This window comes from Apis mellifera, linkage group LG11, assembly GCF_003254395.2.
Source record: "Apis mellifera strain DH4 linkage group LG11, Amel_HAv3.1, whole genome shotgun sequence".
Classification (NCBI taxonomy): Eukaryota; Metazoa; Arthropoda; class Insecta; order Hymenoptera; family Apidae; genus Apis; species Apis mellifera.
Window position 1 is genome coordinate 15,339,860 of NC_037648.1, and position 20,632 is coordinate 15,360,491.

A 20,632-nucleotide genomic window follows, 5' to 3' on the forward strand; every position below is an offset into this window, starting at 1 on the left:
TTTATTTATAGACATTTCAAAAAACTAAAAATTATATTTTCCTATTATAATATTAAACAATAAAGAAAAAAATAATAAATGTATATATTTAATTCATATATTTTGTTAATTTTTTATCTATTTCAGTTTTAATCAGCTGATTAATATCTCCTGATTGGTTCCATTTAAATGCAATGTTTACCAATGTTTTGTAAATATCGTGCAAAAACTATATCATTGAAATTTTTTTTTTACAAAATAATTTATATAATTTAATTTTGTATAATTTTTTATAATTATTTTAATAATAAAAATGGAAATAGAAGAACCAATAAAAGAAAATGCTGTAGAGGTTATTAGGGAAGGATTGAGAGAATTGATTCATATAGAAAGAAAGGAAAATCGTATGAAAACAGTGAATAAAAGTCGTGTGGCTTTAGGAAATATTATAACAAATTCATCTTTTACAACAGAGTTTGTAATTGAAAAAGCAAAAGCTCTTAAAAAAAAAGCATTATCTATTGAAGAGTATAAAGAGCTTCAAAATGCCCTTATTCAGGTAATAATTCAAATGCATTTTAAATAATAAATATTATATTAATGCTATAATATTTTTTTTTATTTTTCATTAGAGTGAAGAAAATGTTAATTCGTTTTTAAAAGTGGATAATATCTTATTTGCACTGGTACGTGATTTCTCTGGTAATGATCCTGTTTTACAATTATGTGCTATTAGTTGTTCTTGTAATATAGCACTTGGAAATGCTAAAGCATGTACTTCATTAACGAAAAGCATTGGACCATATCTTATTACAAAATTAGATACTTTAAATTATTCTTTATTGGTAAGTTAAAAAGTTAAAGATTATATTATAGTTACGAATAAAGTTGAAATAATATATTTTTTCTCATTAGGAAATATGTATATGGACAATAGGAAATTTAATTTCAGGAAGTAATAAAGCATTTGAAATTCTTCATGCCCAAGATTGTTTGAAATATATTATATCCTTGATGTACAATTGTGATAATGTAATTATATCTTCAGTAGCTTATACTGCTATGCATTATGTACATATTGGTTTTCAATACATCTTGTAATGACTACTTTCTTATTTTTTTCATTTAATTTTTAAAATATACTTTAAAATATTCCATTAATTGTATGAATATTTTTAGAAAAGAAGATATTATTGAACTTATGAATGCTACTATAAAGAGAAACTTTTCATTTGAAGATTCATATTTTATTTGGTTGCTTGCATTATTATCTTCAGAAATATCGTGTCATATATATTTATATTCTGCAATCCCTTTGATAATTGATTATTTATATGAAAATAGCATAAACAATATCACATCAATAATAGAGGTATGTATTTATCTCAATATGTTTATATTAAACTTATTATATATTATATATAAAATACTAAAATTCTTTTTTTATTATAGATCACAGCATGTATAAGAATATTAGCTAATATTGTACAAGAAACATCTGGACGATTGGCAAAGTTTCTATTGGAAAATTCAAAATATTCATTGTCAAATTTAAAAACATTATTAAATAAATTGCTTTTATGTCAGTATGTACATATTAGGAAAGAAACATTATGGCTAATAGGTAATAATAATAAAAATGTTATAAAAATAATTATTTGGTATAACAAATTTAAATAAAAAATTAAATATTTTGTAAAAACAATTTTTAGGTAATCTTTATAATCATAATTCTGTTGATATAAAAAAGATTATACAAGAAGTTATTTCTGAACCAGTTTTGAAGCAAACAGTCTTATATACAATTCAACAGTATCAATAAATGCAAACTCTATTAGTTAAATGATTATGTGTAAGATATAAAAATATAAATATTTACATATATATATAATATTGATAATAATTATAAATAATAAGTCTTTCTTCCCGATTTTATACTTCATATTGTATAAAAATATTAAATTATTAATAATATTTAGCAATCTTGCATTTGTTTCAATAATTCATCTTAACAGGAATAAATTGTCGTTCTAACTCTATAGAAGTATTTTTCTCTGGTACATCCTCAATACAAGGTATTTTTATTATATTAAAGTATATGCGACCCATAATATGCGCTGTCGGATGTGTCGTGGCTTTTAAACAACGATACAGCGCTTCATCACATACACAGTGTGACCTAGAAAGGTAAAAAGTTTATTTCCATTACCATTAATCACAAACAATTTCTCTAAGAATAAGATAAGTAATATTTTTATAATATTTTCATACTTGGTATATACGGAATAATTTGTAAGATTATATCGTGTTTGTTGAGCTCGAATTTTTACAGGACAAAGATCATGACTGCGACAACATCTGAAAAAATTAAACATATTGAAAACCGTACTTTAATTAAACATAATTTTCTAGTAATTTTAAATCTATTTTGACATATATTGACCTATCAATTTGAACTTCTTGGCCCAAATCATGGTAATTCTCGGCTATATCTCCGGCACCACACCATTTTGTACCTATGATATCATCAAAATTTATCATCAAAATATAAATAAATTACAAATATAACAAGAATGTCTGCAATAATCACGAACCTGGTAAGATACCTGATAGAAGAGACAGGACATTACTCATTCCATGATTATCTTTATTTACATTGTTTGATGTCGTTGTAGACAACCTTTCGTGCTGCATCTTGTCCAATAATTCGCATTGTTGTATAAGTTTCGTCATTTGTGAGAAAGATACCAGCTGAGGAATTACTGTGGATGACAAATTCCTCAAAACTTCATTGGCTTCGTCTTGCTCGCTATAAATACCGATGAATTTTTTTTATTTGTGCACAAATATTAATTTCAATCTAATCCAAAATACTTACTATACTTCGATCAAGTTGCAATTGTGCAATTCGTTATTAATGCCGAGATCAACTATTGCCACGGTCTGATCATGATAATAAACAGCTCTGATCTCGTTTCTGTCGAACGTATTGGCCTTCGAAATACCATTCAATCCTTTGAAAGTGTTTTTGAAGAAGAGCGGTTGCTGAATACTGTTAGAGATAATTACCGCGATCAAGAATAATATCCATTCTGTGGAACTCATGATTTAAATCTGCACTACGATTATCTTGCTTATATGATCATATTAATCACATTCTCGGGCTTATCATACTGAAAATCATTAAATCACTCATAGATTAAAGAAACAGAAATTAAATTAATGCAAGTGAAACATGCATCGCATTGACGATTTGATCACAGCCTTTGTTACGAATGGAATCAATTCTTGTCGTTTTGAATTCTGAATAAAAAATAAGTTTCTAAGATTTTAATTTAATCGTTTACTTAAACATTCGTTTTTAAGAATTTTTTTTCAATTTTTTTCAATCGTAGCCAATGTAAAAATAGTTGAAAATTTTTATAAAATATAAAGATACAATATTATATAATTATTTTTTATCATTTCATAGAAATATTTTATTGTTAAATTATATTTACTGAAGAAGAAAAACTACAAGAAAAAGGAATAAATATAATGGAATATTTAAATATAGGTTACATAACATTCAAACAAAATATAGCGTTTTATGTAAATTCTTACATAAAAGCAAAAATTTAATTTAATTTTTTGTAAATTAAATATCTTCTGATACAATTTAATTAAATCTTAACAAAACTCCTAATATTAAAAAATTAAATATGTATAATCACTCGTATTTACATTAATACAGCATATAACATATTATACACTCGTTTGGCTATATTATTTTATACAATATATGTAAAAAGTGATACCTGAGTTTTTTCTTTTCTCTTCATTCTTGTGCTTCGATTCACATATTGATTATACTCTTGACAAAAAGTAACAACACTCTTATACGTTATTATTAGAATTTTTCACCTATAAAGATTTAATATTTAGCTGCGAACAGTTGATTGCAAACGAAACATTTATAATGCACACAATAACATTAAGAAATTGAACGTTAATGCCAATTGTCTCGATCGATTCAAAATTCGTACAATACTCGACAAATTTCTGAATTTCTCCCTCGAAGAAACAACTTTAAACTGCGCCGATGGAACATCAAGTATCTGGCGGGAATTGACTGTTGTCTCTCTACCGTGATCTATCGATCTAGAGAATTCGCAAGTATACCTGCTCAGACCCCTCCATTTTCATTCTTTTATCAGTTACAAAGTATCGTCCAACAATATGCACGAATTTACTTGGAGGAGGGGGAACCCAGATTCAGAAAGACTAGGACGAAGAAAGTAGGACGAAAAGTAGAAAATCGTCTGGTTAGTGTGTACATATATGGTTAATTTTTACATTATGTTTCTGATAATCTAAAAAATTTACATGATTTTGCGGAATATTAAAAATAATTAAATTGTTATTTTTATATACATGTATTATCTTTAATTTCAGTTATTTAACGAGTATAATAATATAACGATTAAAATTTATAAAAACTCGTTTAAATTACATATAAAAAATAAAGAAATAGTTTTTGTTTTCCATCGTTTCTCCATTAATTTCTTTGTTTTTTAAAATTTATATAACTGACCGTATAACTGATCGTAAATATACCAATAAGCAATCGTAAACGCGAGCAATTTACAAGATCTTGAAGTCAATATATATATATATATATATATATATATATATATATATGGACAGTCGATACGTCGACATTCAGTAATATTTCGTTAAGATTGGCTTGACTTCAAGGGCTGTTGCTCGTGAGCGGACGCGTTCGTCTTGGAGGCTGCATTCATGGGATATTGGTTTCCAATCCGAGTAGTGCTTAGTGTGATACTAATAGGCGTAGCGTTCGAAAGTTGTTGTCGAACCGGACATTGTCGGTAGCCTGGAATATGGCAATATACAAATATATTTAAAATCGAAATAATTACATTAACGAACTTATATCAATTTAATAATAATAATTTGTGTATCGTAGAGTAGTTTTTTTTAAATATTACCAAAGACAATTATTAATGACAAATATCGTAATATCTACTCTACAAATTGTCAAAAATTAAAATAAAAGACTCGATAAGGAAAAAAAAATAAATAAATATCTGTCAAACTTAATCTATGTACTTTTCAATATTAATTTTAACTTTAAAAATAATTTCAAATAAATTTTCTTCGTAAAATTGAATTATATTACGAATTATTTATGATCCTACGTTTTGCATAATTAAATAATTTCAAATATTTTTCTAATAAAATGATCGCGTGAAGATACAATTTAAGAAATATAAAGAAATGTTTACCAGCATGATGAGGACCGGAACAATGACAGCAAATAGGGTTGTTTCGAGGTCTGGGACAAAACTCAACACTATGTGGTTCTCCACATCGAACGCAACGTGGCAAGTGTCTACAGTTGGCAGCCATATGCCAGAATCCCTGGCAACGATAACACTGGAGAACACCGTCCCCTGTTTGAAAATTAGATGTTTCGAGAAAGTTGCTGACTATTCCTGGCCCTGCCTGCAGCGGTCCACCAGTACTTCCGGTTCCTCCGCGCCACCAACGCTCTGGGATGGCACTGAATCGGGCTGCACCGAAAAAGTCCAGTCCTTGACGCAATAAGAGTTCGTAATGTCCAGCATCTAACACCTGAATGAGAGAATATTTTACGTAATAATTACCATCGATCTCAATAATAATTTAACTCTTTGTTAAAAATATTTATAACGAAAAATTATTGAGATCGTAAAATTAAATATGAATATAAGAAAATTATATCGAAATCGATATAATTATTTCGTAGATAATTATAACAGTATAATATAAAATCATACGATATCTGAGATTAAAATTATGAATTTTTTTTTTTTTAGCAACAATTTTTTTTCTCATATCATCCTCCTTATCATTGTTTTGTTAATTTTGAACTATTACCTCAACGCGTATATATTGTCGCCAACGTTCAACGCTTCCTGTTGCAATTCCCTGTTTCATTAATGCAGAATTGATATCCTGTAAAGGAATAGCCCAGGGTACATCGCGAAGAAGAACCGCTTGTCTATAACGAGAATCTTTCGCTGAAAATCGAGCCACCTAATTCGAAGGAAATAAGAAAATTTAAATATTTAATTTAAAAAAAAAATTAAATTTCATTCAATTATAAAAATAGAAAATAATATAAATATAATCTTATATTTATAAATAAAATCTTCATGAGCAAATTCTTTAAAGATTTGTTTAAGATTCATAATGATTCGTGTTGTGCAAGTTTTGTTATCTCATTTTCTTGCATAAGAGAAAGCGAAAGGGAAACGGCGATTACGGTTGTGAAGCAGCGATTATGTGGGCAATGATAATATTTGATTTACTTTTGAATTCGAGAGTTTTTTATTTTACAAAGAATATAATAACAAAATTAAATAACAAATAAAATTTCAAGGTAAATTATTAATAAAATTAAATGGTATTTAACACGTATTTATTTTATACGTTTTAAATTTAAATTATTATACATATTTTACGACATATATATATATAAAATATATATATATGTATAAATTACAAATAAGGAATTGGAATGGATAGGATAATAAATACTTGTACAGGTCCTTCGAAAACACGTGCCAAATCGCCACGTTGCAACAATTTTTCTGCATCAGCTTCGCAAGTAAATGCCGCAATCAAACCACAAGGTGTTTCAGACACGTGCCAGGCTGCTAAGGGGTCGGATGCGCGGATTACCTCTTCTAGATTAGAACGTAGCAGCTCGCCACCTGGCATAACTTATTCGTCAAGTCTAACAAGTTCAAAATATCAAGGAAAAGTAGGGAAACTATTGTTTTAAACAACTTATGTTGAGAAAAAAAGCATTTCTCATATATATAACAACGAAGAAATTTTCCTATCAATATAATAACAAATACCGATTGTGTTAATTAAAGAAAGTTATCGCTTCAAAAAAGAAAAAAAAAGAAACAATTAAAAAATCATTTTACAAATGTATATATATATATATATATATATATATACATTATATATAATATGAAATCACATATAAAAGTGGAAAATTCATTAAATAAGTAGCAACTTGCCACTTTGTATTCCTTGCACTTGACCTTGCGGCCCGACAGCACGCGAGATATACAAAGAACATGTAAACTCTTCTTGGCAAGATACACGTGCCCGTGCGTTACAAACGTCATCTGATGAGGTATTCGCTACCGCGACCGTAGTCTGCATCGTTGTCTCAACTTTTTTATTCTCTTGAGAGCATTCCTCCTCCATCCTGTGCACTTTGTGCACCATCGAACGTACCCCTAAAGTAAAAACGTAAAATAATATAAAATTCATAAAGATTTTTTTCAATAATATCGAATAATTAGAATTTTTCTTTAGAATTATTAGATTGTTTCAAATTTGATATCACATTTTATCTATGTCAAAAGTTTCGATATTTTTTCTTTTGAAATATAATATCTCTTTAAAAATATACATTTTGGAAGTAATGCTTTAATAAATAACAAATATATGTACTTTTAAAATAAATTACATATATATAAATTATATACATATATATATATATAAGTGACATGTATTGGAAATAATATGTTTAAATATGTGATAACACGTGCATAAAGCAACTTTATTGGCAGGTAATTGTTATCAATGCAATAAAACTCTAATTATCGATAATGAGATAGGCATATAAGTGTTTGATAATGCAAGGTTATAATTACATATTTCCCAGTATGCAAATATGATCTAAATATACAAAGTTGTAGAAAACAAAGTAAAAAATTCAATTGATACTCAGATTCGTTTGTTCACCACATTGACACAATCGTTCAATGCGGGACATCCGATTTATAATGCGATCAAAAGCATACAATTTGACATTCAAACTTTCACAATTGGTAGCAGTATGCGTACCAATTTCCTTTCACTTATGTACACAGATTATTGTTTTTAATCACTTTATATCGTGTAAAAAATGTCGATAACATTAAATCACCTTAGACGTTTTTTCCGCTGGTCGTATTTTCGGAAAAGGAATTCTGGGCCAAAGAAGACATGGCCCAATGCTGGCGCCATTAATCAGCCTCTTTCACGATCACAACAATATCGACTCTCTTTTTTCTGAACTATGTATATCTACTGTCGCTTTTTCGATATAGATGTTTAATCCATGTCTTTAATCAGTTTTTCAAAATTCAATTTTGAAATTCATCGTGTTCCTTTTCTATTAACAGGTATCATCCTATATATATTTAGTATTATAAAAAATCGACTTATAATATTGATTTGATATATGATCTTATAATTCGTATGAGCTAATATATTTTGAAAATACATTAGTTTTTAAATTCAATATTTTATTATTCAATAACAATTATTGCAAAAATATAATTTTTGTCAAACAAGCTCATTTGTATAATTATTGTTTGTATAATTGTTATAACAACAAATGTAAAAGAAAAAAGTATTTTGCTTATATCTGCTGCGCTAGACACATATATTATTTTACCATCGTTCTAAGTGGGGGTTGTCGCTGGTGGTTGGATGGCGGAGCATCGCGGCAGCATATGCGCACAAAGACGTGACAGCAATTATTACGGCTGTGTGCGCGTTCGTGATTATCGAAGGCCTCTAGGAAAATGGCCGAAACACGTAATCCACCGGTGTTTTCCCCAAAAACTCTTTACCAATTGAGTGTATTAGCGATAGCAAACAAGTTTCTAAATTTGAGGAAGTATCTTCCCGATTTACCGAATGATGTATTGTTCGATGTTTACTATCAGGTAAATGTCAAATTATGTTGTCGATTAGAACGTTTTTTTACACAGTAATAAATGTATTTTTTTTCTAATTTGATCAAAATTTTTTCTATTATCAAGATTATTGCAAAATGAACGATTTATTTTTATGAATTTAATTTTTTATCTCGCATATTTATAGAATAATATCGCATGTTCAATCAAAACATTCAAAGTATCATAACACTGTATTGTGACAGTTATACTTATTTGCCAAAAATGTATTTTGACATTATGTACATTGATAAGATTATATAGAATTAGATTTAATTTATGAAATAACAGTAAATAAATTTAAATGATTCAACAAAACGGGATTATAAAATGATATATATCATATGTTTAACCTATATTTGTTATATTTTACTTTTTTATTTTGCATATATTTATAATGCAACATAATGATTCATAAAATAGTGACACGATTTGCTAAATTTAAAAAATACTTTGCTTATGCATAAATTTTCACAATAAAAAATCAATTTTTTTTTATAAATTTTGTATATTTATTTCGTGATGAACATGATCTCGTATATGAGTTATCCGAAATTATATTTTGACAAGTGCGTAAAAATCAATTTATTTGTTTTTTTATTTTTTAAATTTTATTAATTACCTTAAAGAAACAACATTTTTATAATTTATGTAATTAAATATTTATAATTTGATAGATAATACTTTCTAATTAAATATATAATAAATTTTTTAAAATGTGATCATTATATAATTTACATTATAAATCAATACAATAATACTAATGCAATACAAATAAAATAATATTTCATTTTTACAGTTGTATAAAGAAAAAAGATTATGTTTATTGGGAATTGACTTCAGCAATCTAGAGATTTTTTCTAAGATGTTAACAGTTACTAGCCGCCGTGTACATTTGTTACAGAGTTTTCAAGTAATTATTCATATTTGTTAAAAATTTAAATAAGAAATATATAAAATTTTTTTGTATACATTTACTTTTTTTTTTTTTTGATTTTTCAGAGTCTCATAGATCATGGAGTACGAGTAGAAGAAGAATTAAGCATCACTTATACATTATGCTATCTTGATGTTAGTGAAAATCTAGCTGCTGAAGAAAATTTAATAAATTTAGGTCTAAGAATTGGTGGATTTTTCAGTGATGCTGGTTGGTACGCAAAAAGTGAACAGGTGTTATTAGCATGCAAACAATTATGTTTTGCAAATAATTCTATACCTCAGAATTGGTGTAGAACATTAGAATGTTGCAGAAAGTAAGATATATTTTATTTATATTTAGTGTGTTTTTCAAGATTTATATTTAGATTTATATTTTATAATAAGCATTTAAAAATTTAGACTTTTACATGTACAAGCTGCATATTGTGAATTTTTACAAGCAGCAAAAACTCATCAACTTGCTGTAGAATTAATAGAAAGATTGAAAAAGGCAGGGTATAATGATTATAATTATGCTGCTATTTATACTGAATTTAGTATACTTTTTTATATGAAAAGCGAATATGACGAAGCTTATAGGTATGCACCATATCTTATTTCTACAAAATTTGCCATTTTTTTCAATTTCACTAATTTCACAATTGTTTAGATGGAGTATAGAAGCATTAAAACAGCTGAAACCTACGTTGTCTGCACGCATTACTGTTGATGTTTTAAGGCAGGCAGCAAAATCTTGTGTATTAAAACGCGAATTTCAGAGAGCTGGTCTATTAATCAGACAAGCTGTATATCTTGCTAAAGAAGTATTTGGTATTGATCATCCAGTGTACAGTAATGTCCTTATAGATTATGGATTTTATTGGTTAAACTTTGATAACATAATTAACAGTGTAAATCTCTATAAGGTTCGTACATTCGTAATATAAATCAATAAGATTATTATTTTATTATAATTTTCACAATAATTAATTTATTTGTTTGTTTATTATTACTTGTTGTATTATAATTATATGTATTATTAATCTTATTATATTTCTTATTTGTTGTAGAATGCATTAGCAATTAGAATGGAAATATTTGGTAAAATGAATTTACACGTTGCATTAGCACATGAGGATTTAGCTTATGCTCTTTATGTATATGAATATAGGTCTGGTGAATTTCCAGAAGCAAGGTAAATTATTCTATAATTTATTATTTTTATAAATTTATTAAAATCATATAATTTTATTTCATTTTAAATGAACAGTGTTCATATTGAGAAAGCAATAGACATAATGCTAAACCTTTTACATGGAGATCATTTATTGTTAGCAAGTGCAAAAAGAATAAATGCATTAATTCTCGAAGAAATAGCGTTAGATAGTACATCATCGCCATTATCGAAACAAAATTTACTATTTAAAGCTGAATGCCTTCATTTATCTGCTTTGCAATCAGCAAAAGAAGCATTTGGTGAAAGAAATGTACAAACAGCAAAACATTATGGAAATTTAGGACGTGTGTATCAGAGCATGAGGAAATGTAAGGTACATATTTCGTGTAAATATATTGGTTAAAAATTTAGGACATGATTATTATATTTCATCAATAATTTTAGGAAGCTGAAGCAATGCATCTAAAAGCTATACATATTAAAGAGGAATTATTAGGACCAGATGATCATGAAGTTGGTTTGAGTATAGGACACTTAGCTTCGTTGTATAATTATCACATGAACCGATATAGAGATGCTGAAAGGCTTTATTACAGGAGTATTGGAATTAGTATGTATATAATATTTTTTTTAAACTTATATGTCATTGTTTTAATTAAATTTTCGTACTAGGTTTGAAATTATTCGGTAAAAGTTATAGTGGTCTAGAATATGATTATCACGGACTTTTAAATGTTTATACAAAATTGAATGAATATGACAAAATTATAGAATATGCAACAATATTAAATAATTGGAAAATGTTAAGAGATAAACACTTGGAATCAAAAGAACCAACAATTGATCCTAAAAGACGGCCACAACCAATCGAAGAAATAATCGAAAAATTTTTTTCTATGTAATATAATTGTATATTAATATTTTAATCATCATTGTCTCGGCGATTGACATAGTTAATTCCAATTTTGTTGGAGTAACTCGGGCCAAAGTATAAATAAAATCACGAGTTACATTATATGATCTAGGATATCGTAAATCATATATTTTTGACAGTATCATTAAGATTTTTCAAACATAGTCACATGAACTTCATGTTTCTTCTTTGTACCTCATCATTTTGTATGTATTAATTATTTTTACAACTAGTTTTAGCGGAAAATCAAGAATGTTTAGAGCTGAATATTTTTTGCACCGTGATCAAATATCAGCAGCATTTAAAACATGTTTATCATTGTAAGATTTATATATATTTCAGTTGATCTATAAAATATTAAAAAAATTCTAATTATTTTTATAAATTTTAATTGTATTTTTTATTCACAAATCTTGTGAAATCAAATGTGATATGTGATGTACTGTTACTTTTTATTAAATATTTTGTTCCTATACAAATATTATAATAAATAAGAAATCTAGATAAATTTTTGGATTTCAGAATAATAAATTAAAAAATAATATGACAGGAATATGTACAGACTTATGCTTTTAAAATAAATATAGAAATATTATATATTTACTATCTTTAGTTATATATACTATTTTTTTTCTTTTTTAATATAAAGAAATAAAATTAATGATTTGCAACATTCAAGAAATGAATTCAATACGAGACTTATTTTAATTATATCAATAACAAGATAATAGATAAATTTACAAATTTATGTGTGTATGCGTATATGTATGTATATATATATATATATATATATACATATATATATACATATATATATATATATAAAACTCATATATACATTTAAAAGCTTTAATCTTTTAAATTACAGAAACATTAAGTGGTATATAATTTATTTACAGAATATTTACTTTATCACTCCAGTTGTCAGGTAATAGGAATCATATCTATTCTCCTCTCATACTAACAGCATCTCTATTTTTTTCTAAAAATCATTAAATTTTTAATTAATTGTTAAATAATGTTAAGTATAATCCATGATATTATAATTCGTTATTATTATTAATTAGTTTTTATTATATTACCAAATTGATATTGCACATTTTGTTGGACTGATTTTTTTTAGAATATTTAATCAGGTGTATGTGGTGGTTCTTGGCTAAAATATGGTGCTGTATCTTGTACCAATAATGTATGGCAAACATCACAGACTCTGGATGGTCTTTGTTTCGGTCCACTTTTCACAACATGTGAAAGGCAAGATTGACAAAATATATGGCCACAATGACGGCAATGTACCTATATAAAGAATTTTTCAAATATCAATGAAAAAATTATATATAGATATAAATCATTTATATTAACAAATTTATTAATATTATTTATTGATATTACCTTTTTCTTTGTAACTGTAAAAGCAGTATGACAAGTAGGACATTCTTCTATATCTTCTTCATGCTGCCATCGTACTTCACTACCAGCTTGTCTAATTCTTTCTAATTGTACCTACAATTAACGAATAAATAAATTTTGTTTTATTAATTGATATTATATATTTTCAGTATTTATTATACCTGTAACGACTGCGATAATCTAACAAAATCTTTTTGAACTGCTTCACTAGTATCTAGCTCTTGTTGAAGACTGGTAACTCTTTGTCGTAATTCAGCCACTTTTAATTCAGCTTGTTTATTTTCTTTTAAAACAATATCTAATTCTTTTTCTAATCGTTCCAATTTCTCTTCCCTTTCAGCTAGAGATCGATAATCTCGTACATATTTATCTAATTGCGTTCTATAAAATATTATTACTAAAAAATTATAATTATAAAAATCTAATACATATATAAAATGAATAATACCTTAATCCACTAATTTCATTTTTTAATACCAATATTTCTTGTTCCTTAACTCTACTTTCCTGTTCCATTTGTTCATGGAGCAAAGTCACTTCATATCGCAATGTTTCTTCTTTTTCTTGTGCAACTTCTTGAGCAACCTTAGCAGTAATCAAATCTTCTCGCATTTTCAAAAGACTAACATGCAGTTCCTCAACATTATTCGGCATATTGATACTCTCACTCTGCAGTTGCTGGGAATGCTTGCTATGTTTACCAACAAGATTTTCATTTTCCTTTTGTAGTCTGCAAAGATTCAACTAGATTTTCAATAAAATTTTGTCAGGAATGTCACGATAAAAAATATTATTTTATCTATGTCGAAAATTGGAAAGAACAACGAAATAAGAGTGAGAATATTATTTTAAATTTTCTTACGCGATAAGATGTTTTTGTACTTCTTCTCGACCATATGTTAATTCCACAAGTTCATCTTTCATATTTCTTTGAACTTGTTCAAAAGATCTTTTCAGTTCAGTTAGAGTCTGTTGCAAAGTTTGAGAAGCAACAGTAAGCTCTGCTACTTTGATTTTAAGCTCCTCTTTCTTTTCATTCCATTTTTCTTCCATTTCTTTTCGAAATTCCACTTCTTTTGCTAAATCTTCTTTCTGCATTTGCAACATCCGCTCAGAATCTAACTGTTGCTTTTCTAAATCTTTAGCAGTTGCTTGCATCTTAACTAACTGTGCTTCGTAATTTGCACACATATCACATGTTGATTCAGAAGAACCAGATTCTTGTTGTTTTTTTTGCAATTGTGTTTCTTTACATTTTTGTAATTCATCATCTGTTGCTCTTAATTTCTCTTTTAAAGCTTTAATTTCTTCCTCAAGTGGCACTACCAGCGAACGTAAAACTTCAGCATCTTCCTGTGCCTATAAAATAATATTTTTTAACATTATATATAATTTTATATATAACTCTATATATATAAAGAGAAGAGAAAGAGAAAATGAAAATATTAAACAATAATTTAAATATTGTTATAATAATATATCAAGTGATTTATGAACTTTTTCTGAAATGCAGTGCTATTCTATAAAATCATTGCAGAAAAGTTCAAAAACCATACATTTTTATGCTTACGTACATATCTTTTTACCTTCCTCATGCTTTCCTCAAGATTATCAGGACCTAAAGATAAAGCATCTGCACCTAATTGAGAAACTACTTTTCGAGCTATTGTTTTTGTTACTGTAGAGAGTGATATTTGTGGACCATCTAAAGGTGGATCTCGAGGTAATTGTGATTTTAACAATGCATTTTCCTCTTGTAACTTGGAAAGAGTCATTTTTAATTTAGTCAGTTCTGTATCCAATTGCTTACGAGAACAAGAAGATTCCTCCATTGTTTCATGTATAACCCTTTGCAAAGATGCTATTTCTTCTTGTGCCTTTCTTTTTTCAATAAGTATATCATTCTGAATTTTTAAATCTGCAACAACTAGTTGACTCTTTGCTTCATCTAATTCATTTTTTAATTTGGCATTTTCTTTTTGTAAACCTGTATTATCTTGTAATCTTCTTTTTAATTCTTCTACAAATACCATACTTATATAATTTATTTCTGTTATACTTACTAATATGAATAATAGTTTTACCTTCTTTTTGAAGAAATAATTCCTTCATCTTGGCTCTCTGAACATTGAATTCTTCTCGCATTTTAACATTTTCTAACTCCAATCTATTTATTTTTTCTTGTAGATCCTCTAAATTGTAACGAACATTTTGTTGATAAAATTTTTACATAAAGAACAAAATTATAATTGCAATAACAATAAAAAAATTAAAATTATTTGAAAAAATAGAGATATGTTTTATATTTTTAAATTTTTCAAAATTAATCAAAAGTAAAAATGTTATTGGAAAAAAATAAAAATAATTGTCAAAATGTTATTATGTCGAACATACCACTTCCATTCATGTTGATTGCATTATTTTGCGTATGATTTTCCATCATTTGTTGATTTTGCGTGACGAAATTGAATTTTGTTTAGGGTGGGTCACTGTCTTTCGTATAAGATAGAAAATTGTATCCTGAAACACTCCTCGGGTAAATGTTTCGATGACATTATGGCACATGTGCCAATAGCAGTCTTTAGGTTTCACTGACATTCATTCTATCAAGGAGATCAAAATCGCAATGACGCATTAATTACACAAAATAATATTTCATTCGCCAAAACAGAAAAATCAACCTCAACGATTTAGCGGTATGCTAGCGGTGTATTATCAGCACTTCCTCATCAATCAGTATCGATATTTTGAACAGTACATATTCGATAATCGAGAGCTCGGAATCGATTATATCAAAATCTCGTTCAGTATTGATAATGAGTTTTTTAAAAGTCAATATCAATATTTACAATACTATAATGAATATATTGTAATTTAATATAAATCAATAATATTTTCAGTACACATTGACGTAATATGATGTCAATATGAGTTTATATAAATTTATTTAAATTATATAACAAATGTTTCATTTTCAATAAAATACAATCCAATAATGAATTATTTAATAAATATAAATTTCTTATTTTTATATTAATTTTCTTTAAAGTAATTTTCTTTATACTTTCTTAAACGGCTGTATTATTATCTAATATGTGTTTTTTTAAAATTCATATATTATATAAAATTCAATAACAATTTTTTTTATTTCAATAAAAATGAAGAAGTAATATTATAATAAAATGTATTTTTTTTTAATTTAAGATTCATTGTTAATTTTTATGTCTTTTCAATAGAAAAAAAAAAATATATATATTTTTTTATAAAAAAATAAAAATGTATTAAATTAAATAATGTATTATTTATTAATAAGATTGCAAGTATATTTTTTTTACATTCAATAAAATGAATTAAAGAATTTTATTTTATTACGTTAATTTCAAGAATGAATATTTGATCATAATTCGTAACCAAGAATTATAAAATGTCTCCCATTATTAACTATCCCCACTCTTTTATAAAAGTAACAGTTCAATTACGTTTGCTTTGCATAGATCTGATAATTCTTATCAGTAAATTTTATGAATTTAATAAAAGAAATATAAAATGAAAAATAAATAAAAATAATATTTTTTATTATGAATTATGAATAGTTGCAAGTTTGCATAAGAATCATTTTAAAGTAATTAATAACGTTATGAAATAATTTAATATTTCACAATTTATACAATCTAGTAATGAAAAAACTAAAATATATTTATGAGTAGAAAAGAGAACGTAGAACATTAGCCTTGAAGTTACTTTCAATTGCAGTTCAAGTGATTTTTCGAAAAGGTGTCTATTACAATTCGTGTATTGAGTCGCAACGCATTCAGTTGCTCGTAATGGAGGTGTTATTGATGATCAATTTTTAACGTTCGGAATTATTCAAAATTTTTCATCAGTAGTGAATATCTTCAAAGTATGATCATTATACCGTTACATTATTTAAATGTAGGCCATTGAATTTTTTAAAGGTAAGGTCGCCATATCGGTTTCAATTTGCGTAGTTAACTATCCATACAATTATATTGAATGATATTGAACACATTCTTTTTTCTTTTTATTAAGGAGATATTATATAGTAAATATAACTATATTGAATTATTAATGTTGCATTTGTAATATTGTAACAGTTATTGTATAATTTGTTATTTTATTTATTATACATATCGTTAAATATCAATAAATAATAAATAATTTTAAGCAATTTTATATTTACGAATAACAAATAAAAAAATATTTTTAATATTTTAAGAATAATACCATTGCATTGCATCATGAGCGCATTTTGGAAAGAATGTAAATTAGAGGCAACTGGACCAGCTATCATGAAGAGTCTCGACACAATGTGTATCTGCAACAAGGATATATATCATTCCAGTCATGATTCCGTAAATGGAAATGAAATACATGAAAGTGAAATGCACGTGAAATGTCAGTGCAGTCAACCTAAAAGTTTCTTGTTGATAGATGGACAAGAATACCTCAGAGTTTGCAATGCAGAACAGTTCATGGAAAAATTAAATTGCAGTGATAAAGATCTCGAAGTAAAGGTGGTATCAATTTTTGGAAATACCGGTGATGGCAAAAGTCACACCTTGAATCAAACATTTTTTAAAGGAGAAGAAGTTTTTGAGACTTCAAATGATCAAAATTCATGCACATTAGGTGTTTGGGCTGCACTTGATCCAGTTCTTAATGTAATATGTTTAGATACAGAAGGTTTATTAGGTAATATAATATTTACATTTATATAGTACATAATAAAAATTTATTTTATATATAATCAATTTTTTTAATCTATATTTAGGTATTACTTCTTATGAGAATGAACGAACAAGATTATTACTTAAAGTTCTTGCTGTATCTGATATTGTTGTGTATAGAACACAGTCTGAAAAGTTGAATAGAGATTTATTTACATTTATTGGTACTGCTTCAAGAGCATATAGTCATCATTTTCAAGCTGCCTTGCAAGCAGTAGGACAGAGGAAAGGAGATCTAGGCTCCATAAGTGCCTTGGGACCAAGCATTATAGTATTACATGAGACTAGATACACCAAACCTTTGACCAACAGTACATATTGCTACATTCTCAGATTAACAGTAATTTCAAAATAAGAGTTTATTCACAAATTGATATGTTTATTTTATAATGAATATATTATTTTTCTTTTGTTGTAGATGGTATAGAAAATGCAGAAGATATTCTTAGAACACGATTCGCTCAAATGAAGCTCGAAACGGAAGCATTTAGTTCCATAAAATACGTCGGTATACAAACAACAAATTCCACGACTGATTATGAACTTTTGCAGACTGCTATTAAAAAAGAATTATATAATACTAATATACGATCTGCCAGAAAACCATATTTAGTTTATAATACATTGAAAATTTTAAATGAAAAATTTTCTGGAGAGATGGAGAATTTTTCTAATACTTTGTTTCCTGATCAATATTTCACTTGTTCTGTTAAATGTCTCAGTTGTGGATCTAGATGCAGCAATAGTATGGGACATCTTTTAGAGGGTAAACCTCATAGTAGCAATACCAAGTTAGTTTTATATTGGATTATTTGTTTAATTTAATTTATTTAATTTATTTAATGTATTTATTTAATTTAATATAAAAATAGAAATATTATTGATATATATTTTATTAGGTGTCGATATCAGCATCAATATGAAAATGTAATATATATATGTAAAAAATGTCATAGTAATGGAAATGAAGTACAAGTTATGAAACGAGTTCAAACTCAGAATGATAATAGTTGGTATGGATTAGTTAAATATGCATGGTCAGGTGATGTGATAGAATGTCCACATTGTGGAGAAATATACAAAAGCCGTCATTATTGGTATAATAATAAAAATCCAGAAGATTTTGCTGTTCGTACAGAAATTACGCATGTATGGAATATGGTATGTAACAAATATTTGTAAATTACTTTGGAGCGAATTATTCATTAAAAACAAATTATTATAAAAATTTCTTTTAGGGAAATCATACAGTGACAACTCAAAATGCAGCACAAAGAGTAATAGATGGTGTATCGTATATTACCGAAGCTGTAACCAATGTTTCATTACAACCAACTAAAGTCCTTTCAGCATGGGTTGCAGATCAAGTAGCTCCATCTTATTGGAGACCGAATAATGAAATAAAGCACTGCCATAAGTGTAAAATGCTTTTTGGACTAACTGATACAAAACATCATTGTCGAGCATGTGGTGAAGGTTTTTGTGAACAGTGCTCATCCAAAACAAAATGCGTTCCATCTAGAAATTGGCATACTCCAGTACGAGTTTGTGATATTTGTTATAATAAAGATGAATCTACCGAATCTTCAGAAGACGTTAGCGCTAGAAAAGTATCGGAACAAGTAGTATCTACTCTGAGTGCAGTTGGTTCTGTTTTAAATTATTCAAAATGTAAGAAAATAGATTTTTCAAAAAAATATAATATCAAAATATTAATATTAATATTAATATTTTTAATTTATTTAGCGCTTATTAAGGATACAGTTCGACCATCTTATTGGATTCCTGACTCGGAGATTGTTAATTGTTGCATATGCTATCAAAAATTTTCTACATCACTTACTTTACATCATTGTAGAGATTGTGGACGCGGAGTATGTCAAGATTGTTCACGTCATCGTAAACCTGTACCACATAGAGGATGGGATAAGCCAGTTCGCGTTTGTGACTCGTGCATAAAAATTGTTTAGAAATGTTAGATAAAAAGTTAGAGTATTGATTTACTTACAATATTAATCCATTTGCACAATATATATTGAAGAATTAGATACCTCGAATTAAGAAATATTTTTTCTCAAATTTTGTACCTGTTGTTTGAACATTACAACATTTGTGTAATTTTTACTTTTCTTCAAAAGATTGAAATTCTTTGCCATCAAATGAATAAGAAAAAGAAGAAAAAAATGAATATTTTAATACAGTATTGTAAAAACTTTTTCCTATGAATTGTGCCATGAGTGTACCTGTCTTTTATAAAATATGTTATCGTAGAATATGGCGGTAATTTAATATTAAAAAGAAAATCATGTATGTTTTATGAAATAAGCCATTGCTAAAATTATAATATTATGCTAATAGAGTATATGGTACAGTATATTGTAGCAATATATATGTCTTCATGAACAAAATGAATCGAATTGTTGTCAATATTGCGGTTTACTAGGCTGTGACTGCTTTTAAATTCCAGAAAGCATTTATCCTTTTATTATAGTGTCCAGTATCCGTTACGGTTTTTTATAATTTTAAAAAGACATTGCTGTCTATTAGGCACTGTAATAAAAAAGAATAAATTGTCTAGATTTAAATGAAATGATTATTTCGTTACTATTCCTAATTTTGAAATATCAAACAAATACTATTTAAAATATCAAATGCTTTAAAAATTAAATAAAATAAAAATTATATTTTCCCG

The 20,632-nt window shown here is 26.8% G+C and overlaps 6 protein-coding genes across 10 annotated transcripts; 3 read left to right on the plus strand and 3 right to left on the minus strand.

Moving 5' to 3' along the window:
- Positions 1-114: 114 nt before the first annotated feature.
- On the plus strand, positions 115-2,550 carry LOC100576744. Of its 2 annotated transcripts, XR_001704795.2 has the most exons (8): positions 115-538; positions 612-824; positions 895-1,076; positions 1,159-1,351; positions 1,432-1,603; positions 1,692-1,831; positions 1,995-2,166; positions 2,312-2,550. XR_001704795.2 is itself a non-coding variant. In XM_003250847.2 (6 exons), exons 1-6 carry the CDS (start codon positions 293-295, stop codon positions 1,799-1,801), a joined length of 1,116 nt encoding a protein of 371 aa, XP_003250895.2. In that variant the 5' UTR covers positions 115-292; the 3' UTR covers positions 1,802-1,832. The 2 variants fall into 2 exon arrangements, 1 of the variants encoding a protein (XP_003250895.2); XM_003250847.2 differs by lacking the exons at positions 1,995-2,166; positions 2,312-2,550 and having other exon boundaries at positions 1,692-1,832.
- LOC409307 lies at positions 1,871-3,882 on the minus strand. Its single transcript, XM_026443661.1, has 6 exons — positions 3,777-3,882; positions 2,858-3,152; positions 2,574-2,788; positions 2,423-2,495; positions 2,251-2,337; positions 1,871-2,158 (listed from the first exon to the last, which is right to left on the minus strand). Exons 2-6 carry the CDS (start codon positions 3,082-3,084, stop codon positions 1,975-1,977), a joined length of 786 nt encoding a protein of 261 aa, XP_026299446.1. The 5' UTR covers positions 3,085-3,152; positions 3,777-3,882; the 3' UTR covers positions 1,871-1,974.
- A 120-nt stretch (positions 3,883-4,002) lies between these two features.
- LOC100576985 lies at positions 4,003-8,260 on the minus strand. Of its 3 annotated transcripts, none has more exons than XM_016914919.2 (5): positions 7,704-8,260; positions 7,059-7,283; positions 5,902-6,060; positions 5,268-5,616; positions 4,003-4,855 (listed from the first exon to the last, which is right to left on the minus strand). In XM_016914919.2, exons 2-5 carry the CDS (start codon positions 7,167-7,169, stop codon positions 4,695-4,697), a joined length of 780 nt encoding a protein of 259 aa, XP_016770408.1. In that variant the 5' UTR covers positions 7,170-7,283; positions 7,704-8,260; the 3' UTR covers positions 4,003-4,694. The 3 variants fall into 3 exon arrangements, with proteins under 3 accessions (XP_016770408.1, XP_006566801.1, XP_016770407.1); XM_006566738.3 differs by having other exon boundaries at positions 7,979-8,254; XM_016914918.2 differs by lacking the exon at positions 7,704-8,260 and adding an exon at positions 6,565-6,740.
- A 287-nt stretch (positions 8,261-8,547) lies between these two features.
- Positions 8,548-12,167, plus strand: LOC411998 (amyloid protein-binding protein 2). The gene is made up of 9 exons (XM_395464.7): positions 8,548-8,765; positions 9,574-9,687; positions 9,777-10,027; positions 10,113-10,292; positions 10,363-10,618; positions 10,763-10,887; positions 10,963-11,242; positions 11,314-11,479; positions 11,542-12,167. Exons 1-9 carry the CDS (start codon positions 8,622-8,624, stop codon positions 11,769-11,771), a joined length of 1,746 nt encoding a protein of 581 aa, XP_395464.3. The 5' UTR covers positions 8,548-8,621; the 3' UTR covers positions 11,772-12,167.
- Positions 12,168-12,864: 697 nt separating this feature from the next.
- Positions 12,865-15,938, minus strand: LOC726432 (rab GTPase-binding effector protein 1). 2 transcript variants are annotated; one of them, XM_006566741.3, is made up of 8 exons: positions 15,587-15,938; positions 15,277-15,384; positions 14,779-15,212; positions 14,055-14,551; positions 13,641-13,922; positions 13,354-13,573; positions 13,175-13,285; positions 12,865-13,078 (listed from the first exon to the last, which is right to left on the minus strand). In XM_006566741.3, the coding sequence occupies exons 1-8, from the start codon at positions 15,633-15,635 to the stop codon at positions 12,911-12,913; spliced, it is 1,869 nt and encodes a 622-aa protein (XP_006566804.2). In that variant the 5' UTR covers positions 15,636-15,938; the 3' UTR covers positions 12,865-12,910. The 2 variants fall into 2 exon arrangements, with proteins under 2 accessions (XP_006566804.2, XP_006566803.2); XM_006566740.3 differs by having other exon boundaries at positions 14,767-15,212.
- An 869-nt stretch (positions 15,939-16,807) lies between these two features.
- On the plus strand, positions 16,808-20,525 carry LOC409941 (zinc finger FYVE domain-containing protein 1). The gene is made up of 7 exons (XM_003250851.4): positions 16,808-17,148; positions 17,430-17,905; positions 17,985-18,251; positions 18,359-18,731; positions 18,840-19,101; positions 19,179-19,611; positions 19,687-20,525. Exons 2-7 carry the CDS (start codon positions 17,452-17,454, stop codon positions 19,908-19,910), a joined length of 2,013 nt encoding a protein of 670 aa, XP_003250899.1. The 5' UTR covers positions 16,808-17,148; positions 17,430-17,451; the 3' UTR covers positions 19,911-20,525.
- Positions 20,526-20,632: the final 107 nt, after the last annotated feature.